The sequence below is a fragment of the Cucurbita pepo genome, chromosome LG20, assembly GCF_002806865.2.
Source record: "Cucurbita pepo subsp. pepo cultivar mu-cu-16 chromosome LG20, ASM280686v2, whole genome shotgun sequence".
NCBI classification, from domain to species: Eukaryota; Viridiplantae; Streptophyta; class Magnoliopsida; order Cucurbitales; family Cucurbitaceae; genus Cucurbita; species Cucurbita pepo.
Genome location: NC_036657.1, coordinates 4054123 through 4073146, shown reverse-complemented (window position 1 = coordinate 4073146; position 19024 = coordinate 4054123). Strand labels below are relative to the sequence as shown.

The 19024-nt window shown below is 36.5% G+C and overlaps 1 protein-coding gene and 1 long non-coding RNA gene across 8 annotated transcripts; both read left to right on the top strand.

Moving 5' to 3' along the window:
- Positions 1–1754: 1754 nt before the first annotated feature.
- On the top strand, positions 1755–18292 carry LOC111782534 (phosphatidate cytidylyltransferase 1-like). 7 transcript variants are annotated; one of them, XR_002813135.1, is made up of 15 exons: positions 1755–1995; positions 2147–2207; positions 2313–2418; positions 2840–3093; positions 3250–3401; positions 3590–3731; positions 5016–5172; positions 10817–10864; positions 10938–11036; positions 12334–12462; positions 12539–12595; positions 16799–16882; positions 16983–17068; positions 17622–17824; positions 18063–18292. XR_002813135.1 is itself a non-coding variant. In XM_023663298.1 (14 exons), coding segments are annotated over exons 3-14 (1278 nt in total). In that variant the 5' UTR covers positions 1755–1995; positions 2147–2207; positions 2313–2349; the 3' UTR covers positions 18069–18292. The 7 variants fall into 7 exon arrangements, 6 of the variants coding, with proteins under 6 accessions (XP_023519066.1, XP_023519065.1, XP_023519064.1 ...); XM_023663298.1 differs by lacking the exon at positions 17622–17824 and having other exon boundaries at positions 18068–18292; XM_023663297.1 differs by lacking the exon at positions 17622–17824.
- LOC111782537 lies at positions 7071–10140 on the top strand. Its single transcript, XR_002813136.1, has 2 exons — positions 7071–9506; positions 9602–10140. It is a non-coding gene; the product is annotated as an uncharacterized LOC111782537 (long non-coding RNA).
- Positions 18293–19024: the final 732 nt, after the last annotated feature.

Below are 19024 nucleotides of genomic sequence, written 5' to 3'. Positions count from 1 at the left end.
CTTCATTTTCACCCACGACTTCAGCCCCTCGACAAAACTAAAGACCTTGTCTTTCTCGAACATATCACGAATATCTAACGCAAGTCCAAAAAATTGCTTAACGTAGTCTCGGATATTGCCAGTATGACTTAGCTCTCTTAACTTCCTTTTTGCGATTATCTCGACATTCTCTAGGAAGAACTGAGAGCAGAGTTCTTGTTTTAAGTTTTCCCAAGTATCCATAGTACATCAACCATCTTGAATGTCCGTGTACTTGGATCTCCACCGCAACTTTGCATTGTCAATTAGATGCATTGTTGCCAACGTGACCTTTGCTTCTTTTGTCACGGTATTCGTGGCTCGAAAGTATTGTTCAAGGTCAACAATTAAACTTCTCTTAGAGCCTTGGTATCTCGAACCCTACAAAAGGGCTTGAGCTCTAGGACCTATATCTTGTTAAATTGTACTTCACCCCAGTTAGGGTTTGGTTTTCCACCGCTCTCATGGTGATGTTTAATCTGACACTTAAATCCGCCACTTTAGCTGTGACCACTCTAAAGGCTGCTCTCAAATCCTCAGACATTTCTAAGACCATCTGAACGATCACTTGTTGGGCATTGTCTAAGCCCTCGACGTGTTCTTCTATTCGGGCAACAAAGCTCATCAAGCTATCTCTACGCTCGATGCCACCAACAGTTGTGGTCTTGTCTTCTAGGGCCTCAACCCTAATCATTAATTTGCGTCAGACATTAACTCACGGAGGCCTACCATCTCATCGTTCCTGTCGACCTTAGCAATAATCTCATTCATGCGAGACTCCAAAAGCCCTTTTCTATCAAGACTTGCCTAGTTGTTTTTGGTGGACATGTTTGTGTGCTACTTTCCAAAGAGCCGACTAGGCTCTGATACCACTTGTCTCAATCACACTCTTACAACAATGAGACAAAGATTGGGCGTCACTTGTTCCAACTCAGCGAACAAGTCAGCCATGTAAAACTCACACTTTGCGGACAATATCGGCATATACTCAAGTCTCGAGTCATGTTTGAGAGAAAGATTTTAGAAAACGTGAACGATGAAATACGTTGAAAATAATTGTAAAGAAAACAATGTTATGAGCTAAAAGCAAGTAGATAACAACGAAGACCTTAATAGCATATAACCCTTGTAGGAATAGTTAACAACCAGTCACATCTCCCTACAGTACATTTTGTGGCATTTTAGCCCTGGCAGGTGTAGATATGATTTTGGTGACGGGTCATACACCATCATATAGAAACAACATGAAATAGTAAAAACCTATCTAACATGAAAGCATGTAAAAGAGGTTTAGAATGCGCATGCGACCATGAACAATACGTCTTGGACAAGCATGACGGAGACATCCGACATGTAGCCATAGTCAACACATCTTCCCTCATTCCTCATCTAAATGAGAAATTTCCGTCCTGTTTAGGCAAGTCCCCACGAGACCCTAACCTCACAGGTTCAAAGAACATCTCTTATGATCACAAGTGAGGCAGAGGTGAAAGAGATCGAACACAGGAATAAGAAGTAAGCTCGTCTTAGGTTGTTTACGCATCAGGGTATTTAAGTAATTTAACACATCATCGAAGTTTCGAATTAGCAACTTATTTCGATTATGTAGGTTAATCTTGTAAACTAAAAAACTTTTAGGGTTAAAAATAGCAAATATCCAATTATTTAGGGATATTTTTGCAAATCTTTGCAAATGGGCTATTTTTATATTTTTAACGAAAAAACAGGTTATTTTTGTAAAGGAATTAATCCATCATTTTGGGTTGAAGTTCGTAGGTTTCAGTGCGAGATTATCACCATCGTCGTCGTCGTCGTCGTCGTCGTCAAATGTGATGTGTGAGAAAGATGAACTGACAGTTGTGAATCTCTCCTCAATTGGAAACCGATTGTATTGAAATCTTCCATTGGAGTTCACGTTTTCTCCTTCGGCGCTCATCAAATTCACAGGCAAATTACGGGCTATCAGCTTCGTGTAATGTATGTTATATGTAATCCCTTCACTACTCAACACGTTGAGATCAACCTTTCGTTCTTCACTTTGCCTCTCGCTCTCATCTCATTTTCATCATCATTCTGACTAAAATCATTTTGATTTGTCGCCGTTTTCCACCTGTTTTCTTCTGCGCAGAGCCTCGCCAGGTTTCACTCGCTCTTTTGTTCTTGGATTTTGTTTTTATCGTGTTGTTGAGGTTATTGGTTTGCTATTGGTTATGCTAATCTAAGCTGAACTGAATCATTTGCCTCCTGTAATCGCTTGACGCTTGTGCTGGTGTTTTGTCTGATTGTTCTACCAGGGATACAACATTGATGTGTGATCTGGTTTGAAGAGATATGCAGAGAGAAAATAGTATTAACTATCCCGCCAGCCCTAGGCTTCGACACCGCAGGCGATCGAATGAGGTTTCTCCACCTTCATTTTCCTTTTGTTGTTTTTCGCCTTACATCATTAGCTTTTTTTTTCCAGATATTTTTTTTGCTGCCTTAGGGAAATGGTATGCACACAAATGAGTATGATTTTCTAGAACTTGTCAATGAAGTTACTAATGATGGTAGTTTTTTCCTTCCATTTTTGTTTAATTTGGTGCTCTTCAAGTAGTGTTCATCTGCACTTTAAAACTAATAATTAAGGATACTGTTTCCTCTTTTGCTTGTTTTTGGTCACTTCATTTATTTTCCCTTTTAAAGAGATTGCAGGGGGGAAAGTATTCAGTTTTGGCAATCTTAACATTTGCTTTCTTGGTGGACAGGAAAATGCTTTGAGTTGTGTATTGGTTTTGTAAAATTAATGAGTGATTGAGCTTTTCACCATCCATTTTTTCAGGGGATTGCGGAGGATTTGAAGCTAAATGGAAGCAATTTACTTGTTAATGACAGAAATAAATACAAGTCAATGTTAGTTCGTGCCTATTCATCTGTCTGGATGATTGGAGGGTTTGCATTAGTAATATACCTTGGACATCTATATATTATGGCTATGGTGGTTGTAATCCAAATCTTTATGGCTCGAGAACTCTTCAATCTACTCAGGAGGACCCATGAAGATAGGCAGCTCCCAGGATTCCGGTTATTAAACTGGTACTATATGTATCTGCTTTTTATTAAGAAGGATTTGTTTTTACCAATGAGAGTTTATGATTTTCAATTAAATGCCACAGTTAATATTCTTCCATAAAACACTATTGCAGTTATTGAATAGTTAAAGTTATTATATCATTCCCAAACTCTATGTAGGTACTTCTTCTTCACGGCAATGTTTTTTGTTTATGGCCGCCTTCTCAGTCAACGGCTTGTCAATACTGTAACAACAGATAAAGTTCTATATCAGCTTGTCAGCTACCTCGTCAAGTATCATATGGCCATTTGTTATTTCTTGTATATTGCAGGTACCTCCTAGCATTATGCTTAGTGACGTAACTTCAGCTATGAGAATTAATCTCTCCCTCCTTTTTATAACTTGGATTATGTTTAATTGGCATTTTGTTTGCTCAGTTCTTTTATTTTGACTGATAATAAAGTTAAGTTGTTCTTTCACGAGTGTTGTTGAAGTAACTTTGTTTGTTGCCTTGATCAGGTTTTATGTGGTTCATTCTTACTTTAAAAAAGAAAATGTACAAATATCAGTTTGGCCAGTATGCGTGGACACACATGATCTTGATAGTTGTGTTTACACAGTCTTCATTCACTGTTGCTAACATCTTCGAAGGAATCTTCTGGTAATTTAAATTGCATTTAGATTGTCCATTGTTCTACTTCATTCAGTTCTCCATTTTCTCCTTATGATAAAATTGTCCTTGTTTTGATTTCTTTTGGGACTTTTGCTTAGCTAATTATTGCGTGATTGCATCTCAATTGTTGACACCAGGGTGTAAGTAGCATGAGGGATCTTTCGTTTGGTTTCTTATGCAACTCTATATTTATAATCTTCTCTATACTATGGTAGTTATATCAATACATTTCTTATAGTAGAGACCTCGGGAAACTAGGGTACATATAAAAATATTTAAACGAAAATTATCTCATCTATGGTGTATGCAGAAAGTATACCCAACATGGAAATTACCACAAACATCAGTTTCATTAGTTTTGCTTTCAGACGTTGAATTATTTGATTCAAGAGAAGGATGTGTAGATTATCAGTTCATTGGATCACATTATTGATCAACTTAAGCATATTTTCTTGGTCTTCCCTTGGGGGTAACCCGAGAAGTGTTCATTTTCAGAACTTGGTGGTGAAAAAAATCCAGAAACGGCTNTTTTTTTTTTTTTTTTTTTTTTTTTTTGAAGGAGAGAGACTTACTTTGATTCAATTGAGTAGGAGCTTGATCTACTTTCTTCCCTTGTTTATAATGGCTATCTTTGTCAGTAAGATCATTGAATGTTTAATGAGGAGACTCTTGTGGGAAGGGGTGGATGAGGGTGGCGCCCCTTTTGATCAAGTGAGTGGTTGTTTTCGGAAAGAGGGTTTTTTATTTTTGTTTATTTATTTTTTATTTATTTATGGAAAACCAGAGTGTATGTGCTTTGTTGTCGGGTATTTGGGTGAGAGAAATAATAGAAATTTTAGAGTGTTGGAGAGGGAGGCCGTTCATGTTTGGTCCCTTGCGAGATTTAATGTCTCTTTTTGGGTATTGGTATTGAATCTTTTTCGTAATTATTTGCTAGGTCTTATTTTTCTTGATTGAAGTCTCTTTCTTTAAGATGCTCCTTTTTGTGGTTTTCTTATATGCAATTGTACTCTTCCATTTGTTCTCAATGAAAATTGTTTTTATTTTTATTATTTTTTTATAAAAAATGAAAAGTTAGAGGTTGTTCCTTTTGATAAACTGTAAGAGTTTGTGAATAAGGTTTTATGGCATCAAGTTCCATCTATCTTAATAGTTAATATTTACTGTTCTTTACTTGAGTACAAGTTTTAAATCTTTGGTTATATTCCTTTTGATGTTTTATTGGATTTTTTTTAGATATGTTTTTTGAAAGATTGCCAAATGCATGCGCAGGTTTCTTCTTCCAGCAACACTCATTGTAATAAATGATATTGCTGCATACTTCTTTGGATTTTTCTTTGGAAAAACCCCGTTGATCAAAATATCTCCAAAGAAAACTTGGGAGGGATTCATAGGAGCCTCTGTGACAACTATTATCTCGGCATTTATGGTGATGCTAATTTAGAATCTCTTTTCCTGCTATTTCTAATGTTGTGCATCTTTGGAGTATATCTAATGACTTTCTTCTTTGTGAACATGACCAACTTTGGCAAAATTTGTACCTTGTCTTTGCCTATCTATTATACAATGGTCTTCAATGTGCTTGAGATGGTTGCATTGTTTTGAATTTTTTTTTATGAGATGATTTGAAACATTGTTTTTCAAGTAAAAAGTTGTTGAACTTGACTCTTAATCTCTATTGTAAGTTTAATGCACTTAAATTAATTTAATTCTCTACTTACTGTGCAACACTCTCAAGGAAATAGTAGGTATTGTAATATTCTAGTTTATATTGAGAATAACTAGGACACTATGGGAAATCCATTTCTTACTAATCTCCCCATCAGTGCTCTCAACAGTCCTTGATAACATGATATTCATAAAGCTAGCTTCCATCTTCTGAAATGCATTAGTGATGCCATGCAAACTTTTTCCTTTTATTTAATGATTGGATAGAGACATTTTTCTTCTTCGTAGGAGGAGGATGTTAAGATGGCAATATAAACGTCTTGAAGTTTATTTTGGCCATCAAACTTGGGCAAGGCCTAGACGATAATGACATTGGTTGGATATCTTGTGTGTGTGTATTGGATAGGAAACAATTTCATTGATGGTATAGGATTAAAGCAAGCAAGGTCCTCATCCTCAAGCACATTGGGCTGGGTTAAAGGCACATACAGAAATATGTGGGAAGAAATTGCAAATGAGCTCCCTTGTTTTTCTAACCTTGCTAACAGCTTTGTGGGTGATGGTCTGGAATACGTACTTTTGGGAAGAATTGGTGGGTGGAGGTTCAATGCCTTTTCTTTACGTTTCCCTGTTTAGATAATTTGTTCATAATTTGTTCTCAATGAAGAACTGCTTTATGGCTGATGTCTTGAATCATTCTAGAAGCTCTCCCTCTCTTTCACTCGATTTCCATCACTCGTTATCCAATAGGGGGATAGATGTCTCAACTCTCCTATCTTTGATCAGGGAGTTTTAGTTGGTTTAGGCAGGGGAGAAGGGATTTTCATTTTTGTACTCCTAACCCTACTTTTTTTTTTTTTTTTTTTGGTAGCTTGTTCTTTTGGGGCTTATTGAACTTTTCTCCCTCTAGTGATATTGTCTTTGCTTGACAAGTTATCCATGGAAGAGTGAACACTCTTGATCGGCTCTTGAGAAAGATGCTTTCTTTGGTGGGTGAAGTTCCTAAGAAGGTTGATGCCTTGGTTGACAAGTTATCCATGGAAGATTGCACACTGTTGATCGGTTTCTGAGAAAGATGCTTTCTTTGGTGGTCCGTTTTGTTGCATTCTTTGTGGGGGCAGAGGAAGACTTGGGTCATATCCTTTGGATCTATTCATTTGCTCATGCAGTTGGAACTACTTTTTTGATGTGTTAGATTGCAGCTAGTATGTGTCTAGAACCACTTTTTTTTAATTTTTCTTTTTTTCTTTTTGTGTTCGGATTCCAGCTAGCCTGATGCATGTACTACTGGTAGATGATTGAAGTGTTCCTTCCCCTTCCCCCTTATTGGAAGAGGGTATGTTCTTGTGGCATGATGGAGTTTGTGTTCTTTTATGGTGTCTTTGGGAAGAGGAACAATGATACCTTTAGAGGAGTGTGAGGGACTCTTTGACATTTGGTCCCTCATTAGGTTCAATATTTCTCTTTGGATGACGGTGATTTTTTTTTTTTTTTTTTTTTTTTTAAATTTTATTTTTAATTTTTAATTTTTTATTGTAATTACTTGTTAGGTCTCATTCTTCCTAATTGGAGGTCATTTCTCTAGTTGGACTCCGTTCTGTATACCCTTGTATTCTTTCATGTTATTTCTAAATGAAAGTTGGGCNGATGGTATAAAATGTTAAATAAAAAAAGGAACGAAATCTATCCAAAAAATGTTACAAAGAAAGTGGAACATGTTTACTACAGCATAAAGCCAAAAGTATCATGTGTTCGACTATGACATTGATGGATTCCCCTTGTTGCTGAAAATTCTTGCATTTTTCTCATTCCCAACAATCCATACGAAAGCTCTATTGATCTATAGAAAAGTAATCTTCTTCTCAACCCTGAAAGGATGCTCAATTAGAATTAGAGACAACCAATCTTGCACCTTAATAGGGTCAGTCCATGTCCAAATGGAGCGAGTGAGTAAATGGGACCAAATCTTTGAAGCAATAAGGCATTGAGTGAAGTTATTATGTTTCTGGGACTCACTATTTGATTTACACAAACTGCAGCATTTTGTTGATAGAGCCCATCAGAAACTTCTTTGTAAGCGGTCTAGGGTATTTAGGCAAGTGTGGTTGAGTTCCCAAAGGTGGAACTTGATCTTTTTTGGATAGAAATCCTTCTGAATGGCTTTTCATAAGTTGGGACATTTTCGAGAATTTTCTGCCCATTGATTTGGTAGTGCAATAGCTTCTTTGCCTTGAATAAAAACAGGTGACACTTCCTTATGAATATATTGATAAGACGAGAAAGAGGTCAACAAAGATTCCCATTGAGGTATTTTCTCATTCTCTAGATTTCTGCAAAAATTCATAATCCATGAGGCGTTTTTGTGGTACCAAAATGTCTGCCACAGAGGGATCCTTTGTTTTTGTCAATGCGAATAAAACAGGAAAAGATGCACTTAGAGGATTTTGTCCCAACCATAAATCATGCCAAAAAATAGTTGAATGGCCATTTCCAACTTTGGATCAAATATTTGAATCAATAACGTCCTCTGGTTGAAGAATGTGCTTCCAACGGCTGTAGGAAGAAGTTTCTGACTTCAATTCTGACTAGTTAATCAAAATGAGAAGACCCAAAATTTGCTACAATCAACTTCCTCCATATTTTCAATGTGGAATCTCCAATACCACTTGGCTAATAAAGCTTTATTTCTCTTCATTAGATCAAGGATACCAAGCTCTCCATTCAACCGAAGTCATTTTACCTTTTCCCTCTTTAGAACATGAGATACTTTTTGTTTTCTTGTTACCAGATTATGGAAAATTTCGGAAGATCTCTTCTATAGCTAGGACATCCTTTCTAGGCAAAGAGAAAAGTGACAGAAATACAGATCGGCCAAAGTTGCATTAATGAGAGAAAGTCTATCCCTCTTTGAGATAAAAATGTGGCTGCAACTAAGAAGTCTTCTTTCTACTTTATCAATGATAGGCTGCCAAAAAGGGATGTTGCTTTTGGATTACCATGAAGGGGAAAACCCAAGAAAGTGTCATAATAAATAACGGTTTGTCAAGTGCTAAATTAAAGAAGCATTATTTTATACCCAATAAGTTCAAGACTAAAGACCAAATAAGTTCAGACTTTTGTCCGTTGAAAAGGTTTGTTTTTTTCTTTTTCCTTGTGAGTGGAAGAAAGAATGGTTTATTCCAAAAATTGTAGATGATGAATTTGAAGTAATCAATTTTTCTCCGAGAGGAATGGGACAACAACCTCTCTAAGGCAATCAACTACTAAAATAAAAAGATGAGCTGAAAGGGGTCACCTTGCCTTAGGCTAGAATGCCCAAATTTTGCCCCTCAGTTTTCCACCGATAATGATTGAAAATTTTTCTGATGAAATGCACTCTCTATCCAGCTTCTCCATTTGTCTCCAAACCCCTTAACTCTCAAGATTTCATCTAGAAATCCCGATTTACCTTATTGATGACCTTTTCAACCGCTTCTATACCATTCCTCAATGAGCTCGTTTGCAGTAAGAGAGGCGTCCAGAATTTGACACCCTGCTACAAAAGCTAATTGATTCTCTATGATAGTGCTTGGAATCACACATTTCAGCCTCTCCAATAGAATCCTGGCTATGATTTTATATAAACAAGTGATTCAAACTCATCAGTGACATTGGAAATGGAGAAAGATAGGTCTATCAATGTTACTACTCTTGGTTTCTTGAAGGATGATCAAGAAGGATTGTATTTGATAATGACGCCTTTGACAAGAGCATGTTTTTCTTCAATATTGAGAGAATAGCTAATATCTTTCCTATACTAAATTCACAAATACGTAGCTCCACATGAGAGCCCTAAACTAAAAGAATGTAAAATTACAATAAAGGGAAAAATGTAATAATAGGTCTCTAAATCTGAAGTTATATACATGAATGTCATGATAATATATACTATAACTCACACACTTCCGCCAATAACCCAATCCCTTGAAATGCCAGGATAGAATAATCATAAAATAGATGTCGACTCTTCCCTGTGTTGAGACAAGTCAAATACCCCACTTTAGCACAAGACCTACTTCGTAAGCTTTTAATACACAAAAAGCTTATGCAACACGGGTTAGCTTGGAATTGAATAACATCCCAAATATCTCTGTCCTCACAAGAAGAATTATGGAATAGTTTTTTATTTATTTCTTTCAAAATTCCATCAGAGCCATAGGTATTTAGCTGCACAGGTTCTCAATACTTCGACATTGTTTTTACTTGGAGGGAAAACAAAGTACTGTTGAATGTGTCCAACAAAGAACTGGGATTGGCTGCAACAGAGCTTGTTGTCTGATAAAGGATGTTCTCCTAAAGCCTCATGTTCGTGATAAAGGAAGAATTGTTTGGCATGCATTTTTTTTCATTATTTTGTGGGCAATTTTATCTGGAAGGAACAAAATGATCTTTAGAGCTTGATCTCATTCTTTTGGATTGGGGATTATTCTTGTAGTTAGTGTTAGGATTCCTTTTTCTGGTTTTTTTATGCTCTTGTACTCTTTCATTTTTCTCAAAAGATAACTTTGTTTCGTATTAAAAAAAAAAAAAAAGCACTGATCTTATCTTCCGGGCTTTACATGATTATTTTCTAAACTGGGGCCGCTTTTGCGACAGAATAGACTACAACAATATATGTTTTAACTTTAAATTGTTCCCTTTTTAGGTGGGAAAATAACTGAGAAATGAGAATAGTCCTTCCTTAACTTGATCCATGTGTTGTTCATTTGCCTCGTGTATGGAAGGTTGTAGCTTCTTAAAGAAATGGATTCTGCCTTTAATTGATCTGGCAGAACCTATTACATATCAACCTTCAATTACTATATATCTTTGGAATATTACTTCTTTATTCTTCTGATTTTTAATTTCATATTTTCCGACGTGGACTTGTTAAAGTGGGCACGTTTACTTTGGTTTATGGTTTTATTTTGCACATGTTTCTTGATGGTTAATTTCTATTACTTAAATGTTTACCGATGTATAGATATGTTAAAAGTATTAATATAACTAAATTCACCGTAATCCATCAGCTTAAGCTTTTGGGCTGATTGGTGATTTAATATGGTATCAAAGTAAGAGATCATGTGTTTTAACTGTGGTAATGCATTTCCTCGATTTACATTTGTTGGACCTTCAACAAATTTTCAACCCCATAAGTGAGACAGAGTGCTAAAAGTATTGATATAATTGATTTATGGTAACTCATCAGCTTAAGCTTTAGGGTTGAATGACGATTTAACTTTATTTTTATTTCATGTGATTAGATTGTGTAGTTTCCTTAAAAAATCCTTGTCTGTGAATATGCTTTAACTGCCTGGAAACATGATGATAACAGTAAAAAAAGTGATTATAATAATGATGCTATTAAAATGCTGGTGCTGGTGCAGCTTGCAAACATCATGGGTCGATTCAGTTGGCTCACTTGTCCAAGAAAGGTGATTCTCTTTTAGTGTCCTAAATTTTTGTTTTAAAGATAATCATGTCTACTTATCTGGGATACAAATGCAGGATTTATCAACTGGGTGGCTTCACTGTGATCCGGGTCCTTTGTTCTCACCAGAATATTTTACTTTACCTGGATGGATTCCTTCATGGGTCAGTAAAGTGGTATTGCTTGAATCTGATTATTATATATGTATGTGCGTGTGTACTTTTACCGTTTAGGTAAATGTACTTGCTTTTCAATTTGCTTCATCTGTGTGTTTTTTCCTACTAACCACATATGTTGGTCTGGGAAAAACAGTCCCAGTTCTCCTTCTCAAGTTCATCATCATTAGGCAATCTGAGAACCCTTATTTGCTATTCGTCAGTCATAAACGTCCAGTTTCCTTGTTTCTTATCAAAAATAAAAAAATAACAAATAAAAAAACCAAATATTTAGTTCCAATTTTTACAATCTTGACATTTAATTCTTAAGATCTATCTCTTTAATTGCTATTTATCGAAAAAGATTTGTGTATTACTCCATTGTTTTAACAAGCATTGTATTTTAACTAATTTGATCAGTACAAGCAATTGGCTAATTATAAAAATTCATTAGTTTACCTTTTTTTTTTACATGATTTAAAAATCCAATTCTATGATTTTTACATGCGAGGATTACATAGCTATATTCTCAGGTTTTTTCATAAAGAAAATCATTACATTAACCCTTTCTTTACCGGGTAAGAGATAAAAGATGATACCAGTAAGCAGGGATACAGCTTAGAAGGGCAGGGGGAAGAGGGATCCCTCTGCCTAGCATGCTAGAAAAATGTGCTTTCAACATTTTTTTTGAGGTTGATCCTGTCTTCTTTCTGGAAGTGTCTCGTTTTGACATCATATATTCATTTTATTTGAGTAAACAAATCTTTTTAGCTTTCACGCCAGAAACATTGACTGAAAAGGTATTAGCTATGTGGACACTCCATATTAGGTTTTAATATATAGTCTCAGTTGGTCAAAGATGTTTATGGAATCCATCTACAAAAGGAGAAAAAAAAAAAACATAATCGTTGGCCAACGATAGGGCCAAGGATTGTGCTGGTTTGTGAATGAAATTTACAGTAAATACAATCAAATGAACATGGAAATTATTTGCACTAATAGCAATATAATTGTCATAAATGGAGATGATGGTGCGTGAGCTATGGAAGATGATGACACCATTCTAGTCTTATGTTCTGTCATGCTCTTTTTCGTTTTGACCTTGTTGGACTGGATCAAAATAGTTTACCCTCTGTTGGAAGCCGGAAAGCTCTAACAGATGGATTTGTTTGAGATTGCCAATAAGCATTTTTTATTGCATTCTTGGAATAGTCTGCATTCTATGATTTGCGAGCTTAGCTGTTTCTTCTTGATATTACAATTAGTTCTTATTTGCCCATCTATATTTATTTTTCTAACTTAGGTCATTGTTTGGCAGTTCCCATGGAAAGATGTCACCATTTTGCGAGTTCAGTGGCATGCTATATGTCTTGGTTTGTTTGCATCAATAATAGCTCCTTTTGGTGGCTTCTTTGCTAGCGGCTTCAAAAGAGCTTTTAAAATCAAGGTTCCTCATTTTTCTTATGTCAAGCCCTATCAATTTTGTAACTTCATAAATATGACGCTGTTGTATCCCTTTGAAGGATTTTGGTGATAGCATTCCTGGACATGGTGGAATCACAGATAGGATGGATTGCCAGGTATGCTGAATTAGTTTAGATGGTAAAGAATATTTTATCCCTAACATCACATACAGCTGTAAGTTTGAGTTTTCCCTCTTTATTTAGATATATCGGGCACTTGGGTGAATTGGATAGTAGATGACTCGTCCTGCTCATCATACATAACTATCCAAATTACCCAAGTAAACAACTAAATTTAGAGGGAAAACTCAAATTACAATTATAAGAACCCTCCCTGAGTTGTACACGTTCTTTGTTTAGCAGTATCCTCCCGAGAAAAAACGTAACCACCATCTACCATTCCTGACTTTGTAAAATGAGGGGAGAGAAGAAAGGTCTTTTAAGTATTGAGATACTCACCTAAGGGCTTCGACAATCAGCTTCATTGTGTTTTTTGTGTTCTTACCCAGTTTATGTAAACCATATTTACTGGAAACAATTTTGTACCAAAGAGCATCCTTCTCCTTCAAGAATTTCCTCCATAGCCACTTTCCCGAGTGGGGTGTTTCCTTTCGTAATATTTCCTTCCCTTCCCACAATCTGAAGGCAGAGTGATGATCCTCCATCACACTAAGTGGCTTCTCCTCTCACTATCGTTGTCTTCCTCAAATAATTATTCTGTTATTGGAAAATATCCTTGGCTCCTTTCACTATCGTTTTCCATTCCGTAATTTTCCCCCAGATTATTACAATAAGATTCCTTAAGCATTTTGAGGTAGGCTTTTGCTCAAAGGCATTCTATGTAGTTCAAAGGTCAAGACAGAAAGATATCCTACCTCTTCGAGTCTATTCCTATAACAATTGATCCCAGTCACTTGAAATTTGGGAGGTTAACTTCGTAGCATGAAGTCTTCTTAAACACTTGAGCAGAAAGCATTTGTAATGCACCTCTTTACTATATATTAATAACGGAAGAAGAAAGTGCCTTAGGGCAATACAAAAGCAAACCTAGCTGATTAGAAAGGGCTGGCAATCTCTCCCCTGCCTTTTACAACTTTCTACAACAGATAAAACATGAAAATCCCTCCTCCATTCCCTTAGGTATGTACCTTAACATTCCTCTTCCACTTTCACTTCATGGTCCCCCCTACCCTCTAACCTTGTAACTTACTTGTCGAGGGTAAATTTCCTTTTTTGCCCCTTCTCGCATACTTAATGTGAATTGGGGGCCTAACCCCTTGAGACATTGAAGCCTTGTCCTCAAGGTTGAAGTTTGGAAACTAGAGACGAAAATCAGCAAGTGCTTCCCAAGTAGCTTCATGTTCTGGTAAGTTTTTCTAACCAACAATTCGGTTCCTCTTGTGCCCGTGCCTTCTCTATGTCCCAGGATATCATTCTGTTCATCCATACGCTCACAGTCATCTGTCTACAATGGAGGTCCCGATGGTGTCAACAACTCTCCAAGTGTCTTCTTGAGCTGGGAAACATGAAAACACAGGATGGAACATTGCATGTCTGCCAAACAAAGCTCTTATAGTTCACAGGCCCAATCTATTTTTCGATGTAATTAGGACCAAATTACTTGGCTGCCAACTTCTCATTTATTCGCTTGGAAAGAGGTTTGGCGATATTACCTAATTTTGAGGAACACCCAATCTCCCACCTCATACTCAACTTCTCTTCTTTTTGTTTATTTGCGAATTTTTTAATTCTTTCCTGAGAGGAGTGTCGGTGATCCTTGGAGTTGGGAGTTCGTTGGTCACCATATGAATGGAGTTGGGGTTGCCCGTAAATAGCCTGGAATGGTGTAATATCGATGGAGATATGTAAAGTTGTGTTATACCAAAACTCTGCCTTGCACAACCAATTCACCCATTGCTTTGGTAACTCACAACAAAAACAGTGTAAGTAGGTCTCAACACTTATTTACCACTTCGGTTTGCCCATTGATTTTGGGGTGATACATTGTATTCCTTTGTAGTTTTGTGCCTAGAGTTCGAAATAGCTCAGTCCAAAATTGGCTGATAAAGACCTTATCACGGTAGAAGAAGATTGAGCGAGGACCCAATGTAGGTTTACAACTTCTTGAACGAACACATCAGCCAAGGACGACTCGGCTATGAACAGGATTTAAGAGGTAGAAAATGGGCGTACTTGGGCATTTGACTACCACAAAAATTGAGTCATTCCTACACTAAAATCCATAGTGATATCCTCCCATGTACCACATGGTACCTCTAGGGGTTGTAATAGCTCTGTGGGATATGCAGCCAAGGATTTGACTAGGCATTGCTTCACATATTTGCTTAGTGTCAGACTTCATTCCCTCCTTCCCAATAAACTAGTCTTTTATAAGTTCTTAAGAACCCTGAGTGACCCCATCACGAGGTCATGGTATGTCTGTTGCATTGCTGGGATTAGGGAAGAAGTTTTTGAGAGAACGAGCCAACCTTTATACAAAGTTTGCCTGGCTGAAAGGACAATTTGGGCACACTGCCTGCATCACTTTCCAGGCTTTGGATGATTTGGCTAGCTTTGGATCATTAGCAACCTCTTCCGTAATCACTTCAACAACTAACTAAAATGACTGGAACTAAAAGATTGGCCATATGAGTGACCAGTGGTAACCTCAGACACAATATCAACAATTTTATTTTCTAGACTTAGGTGGTATTGAATTTTGAAATTGTAGCCCAGCCATTTAAAAATCCATCGTTGAAACTCAGGCTGTCATTCTCTGTTCCAAAAATTTCACCGCTTGTTGATTTGTTCTAACAATGAATTTCTGATTGAGTAAATAGCGCTGCCATCGTTGAACCGCAAAGACTATCACCATGAGTTCTCTTTCCTAAACTGATTTAGATTGGGCTTGAGGGGATAAGATATGACTGAATAATACAATTGGAAATTGCTATTGGGATAAAACAGCCCTAAGCCTGTTCCAGACGCATCAGTTTACACCACAAAAGGTAAATATAGGTGGAGTTACCAAGACATTTTTCAATCTCTCAAACGCCTCTTGGGTTTGATCATTCCACGCAAAGGTATGAATAGCCACCTCCATTGCTTGCATCACGCAAGCTTAATAACCATGTTCGTCTCGTCACCTTCCATTTCCTCTTTGTGATCATACACCAAAAGAACCCCAAGTTCTTTTCCTTTACCATGATGGCCCACGATGAATTTTTCCTCACAATAGAGACAAAGTCCTGTTATATTCTGTCTGGAATTCATCTTCAGTCAGTCGGTTGAAGGGTGCCTCACAGCATGTCATTGGCACTTGCTCACTTGTTAGCATTGTCATATGACTTTGGAAGAGCAAATGTAAGGTATTACCACTTTCTACAATAGACAAAAGATGAAAGGACAAAGGGTATGCCCAATATGCGAGGTATTACCAACAGAGGAAGAAAGTGACCCAAGGCAATACAGAAGCAAACCTAGTCGGGTGTGTAATCTCTTCCCTTCCCCATATAACTTTCTACTATAGACAAAAGATGAAAATCTCTTCTCCTTTCCCCTTGCGTATATGCGCTAACATTCCTCTCCCACACTCCCCGCTAACATTCCTCTCCCTCACTCCCTCCGTGCTTTCCCCTACATTCTGACCCTTGACCCTTGGAACTAACTTCTCAAGGATAAATTCCCTTTTTGGCCCCTTCTCACTGTACCTGATGATAATTGGAGGCCTAACAGAATTTTCCAGGGCTTGGTTATACTATACAATAGAATAACATTTGAACATTGCAAGTGATTCAGGTGGATAATATGGAAACCTTCTAGCCCACCTTTAGAACAATCCCTTTTCGACATTCTGTTAAGGTCTCCTATTACTGATAAAAGGTGAAAGAGGACTACCTCGAAAAAGTCTCCTAGTAGCTTCAACCTTGCCCCTCATAAAGAAAATTAGGATGTTTCACCCCTTTCCATGATCAGGAGGTTGCTTTCTGCACTATAGACTTTTGCCATGTCTCCTCCATTGTCAATTTCACTGCCACTTGCTCTTCTCTTGATCATCACTCCAACTCTGTATTTGTCCATGTTTCCCCCCATCTTTTTTTTATCTGATTCTGTAGTGAGAATTGATGGCTTGATCAACCATCACAAAATCAAGCAAGTTCAGCTCATTTTGGTCATATCCCCTGATGTGGTTCAGTTTAGTCGGGCACTTAACCAACCTATTTGCACCCCTAATATTTTTGGCATAGTCGATTACTCCTGTCCTTGTTCCCCTCGTACCCTTGTTCCCTGCAGTTAAAATATTTGGTTTTTCAAATGCAGATGGTGATGGCCGTGTTTTCATACATCTATCATCAATCATTCGTCGTGTCTCAGAGTATCACCGTTGAATCAATTATTGACCAGGTTAGATGAATGTCTCATTCATTCACCTTCTCTTATTAGAGCAAGAATCTTTTCGGTGAGGTTATGTGAGCTGACTGCTGGTGGTATTTATTTATTTTAGATACTAATGAACCTTACATTTGAGGAGCAACAACTTCTTTTCACGAAGCTTGGGCAAATGCTGCAAGACAGGCTGTTCTCGCAATAGTAAGATCTGTCGTCCTTCTGTATATTGGTGATCTAGGATTAAGAATTTAATACCGACCTGTACATGAATATTGTGTTTTATTTTTTTACCTCCTATAATTTTTTTGCAACAAGTCTTGGAATTTAGATGATTTTTTCTCCATTTTCACTTTGTATAGTTTGTGTGCATCTTGCTTTGCCCACCCCCACCAACTCACAAGAAAAGAAAAAGAAAAAAGAGAGAGAGTGTGTGCAGGCAAAATGGGAGGCAGGAATCACGGCCTCTGATTTTAGGGCATGAGTTTAAATACCGTTGAAAACTACACTCGCTGAACTAAAATTTGTGTGTTCCATTTCAGCTGCTTTGCAGACCTGTTTACTAGCATTTCTTACTATTGCACTAATTAGTTTTATAATTTGTTGAAGAATGCCCATAGTTATGTTTTTCTGCTCTTTTTTTGCGGGGTGGGGGTGGTAATCAAGTATTTTTCGATACCTCTTGTTTTCATGAGGACCAAGAAATTAAATGGTTGCAAATAGAGTTACGATAACTTGCTTGTTCTATGTCATCCAGGCAACTAGCTTATTGCCCATCTCATTATTCATCAATAAAGCATGTAATAGAGAGAGATGAGGGAGACAACCCAACCCTTGGTACTTGTGGATAGGTGTAAGAAGCATGCTTTGAACATTCTCAAATGAATGGGAAACCTCCTCTGCATTTAGCGCAGTAAAGAAGGCAATTTAGTACATACTTGACTCAAGCTGATACTCAAGGTAGCTGTCTAGTATTATTAGTTCTCCCATAATGGCTAAATTGTTTAACTATTTTTCGTTATATACCTCTGTTCCAAATGTTCTTTGTTCTTTGTTCTTTGTTCTTTCCATTTATGTATTCTTAATACATTTTAGGACAAATCAGATAGAGCATGCATCTCACAGTTAACTTAGCAACTCGTGTTTGACTTATTATACGATACTAAATTCTGAATTCTCGAGTTCATTTTTGGTTCAGAAAAGGAGGGACGCGGTGTAATTTATCCTTGCAAAGCGTTGGCAATAGTTATTTGCTGTTGCAAATAGTTCTCAGTATGGAGTTTGGGCTTTGAGTGAATGACTAACATTGAGGAGAGGTTGAACTACCAAATCCACAGCTATGATGTTCTTGATGAGTAAGATGAGAAGATTAGCGAAGTGTCATTGTATAATCACCCGTTTTTTATGAGAGGAAAAATATGTTTTGAAGGGGTGTTTGAGCCACTAACTTGGGTTGGGACTTGGGTGGGTTGAGGGGAGTGGCCTAAACTATCCACTACTTATTTAACCTACATCTTTCACAACAAATTCACTCCACAACACAATGTTCATAACTCTACACATTTTAAAAAATTGATTAATGATTCATTAATCATTAATCATTAACATTAAAAATGNCTATCTTGTATTTACTCTCCATTATGTTCACATGTATTATTGTTAAATTTATATATTTTGGGATTATCAACATCCAAAATTTTAGGGATATTTCTATTGAAATTTTTATTAAATTAAGATTTTGGTATTTTTGTCGAAATTGATGTTGATATTAAGTAGAAGAATTTTGTACCAACAAAGAAAAAAAAAGTAATAAAAAATATAATTTACTTTCATATAATAATAAAAGTTATGAAATCATGGATAAAGAAAGCATATGTATATTAGGACATTATAACAAATGACTTTAATAAACTAAATATTTCAGAAAAAAAATAAAAATGATTAAAATTATAGATTTTCTATTAGGATAGTTTCAAAAGGACTTTCATCAAAATTGCCACTAGTAATCTAATTCAAATAATAGTAAAAAATAATATTGAAGAAAATAATATTTCTTTGGAAAGATAACTTAATTATTAAAATTTTGAAAATTTGATATCTAAAATAGCTTTGTATAATTCAACAACAAAAAAAGTATTAAAAAAACCTTCCTAAATACAA

Coding starts and splice junctions, on each gene's coding strand:
- LOC111782534 (XM_023663298.1), top strand. CDS start 2,350: ATGCAGAGAGAAAATAGTATTAACTATCCCGCCAGCCCTAGGCTTCGA. Junction 3,094..3,249: donor GGATTCCGGTTATTAAACTG/GTACTATATGTA, acceptor AACTCTATGTAG/GTACTTCTTCTTCACGGCAA. Junction 16,883..16,982: donor TTGAATCAATTATTGACCAG/GTTAGATGAATG, acceptor TATTTATTTTAG/ATACTAATGAACCTTACATT.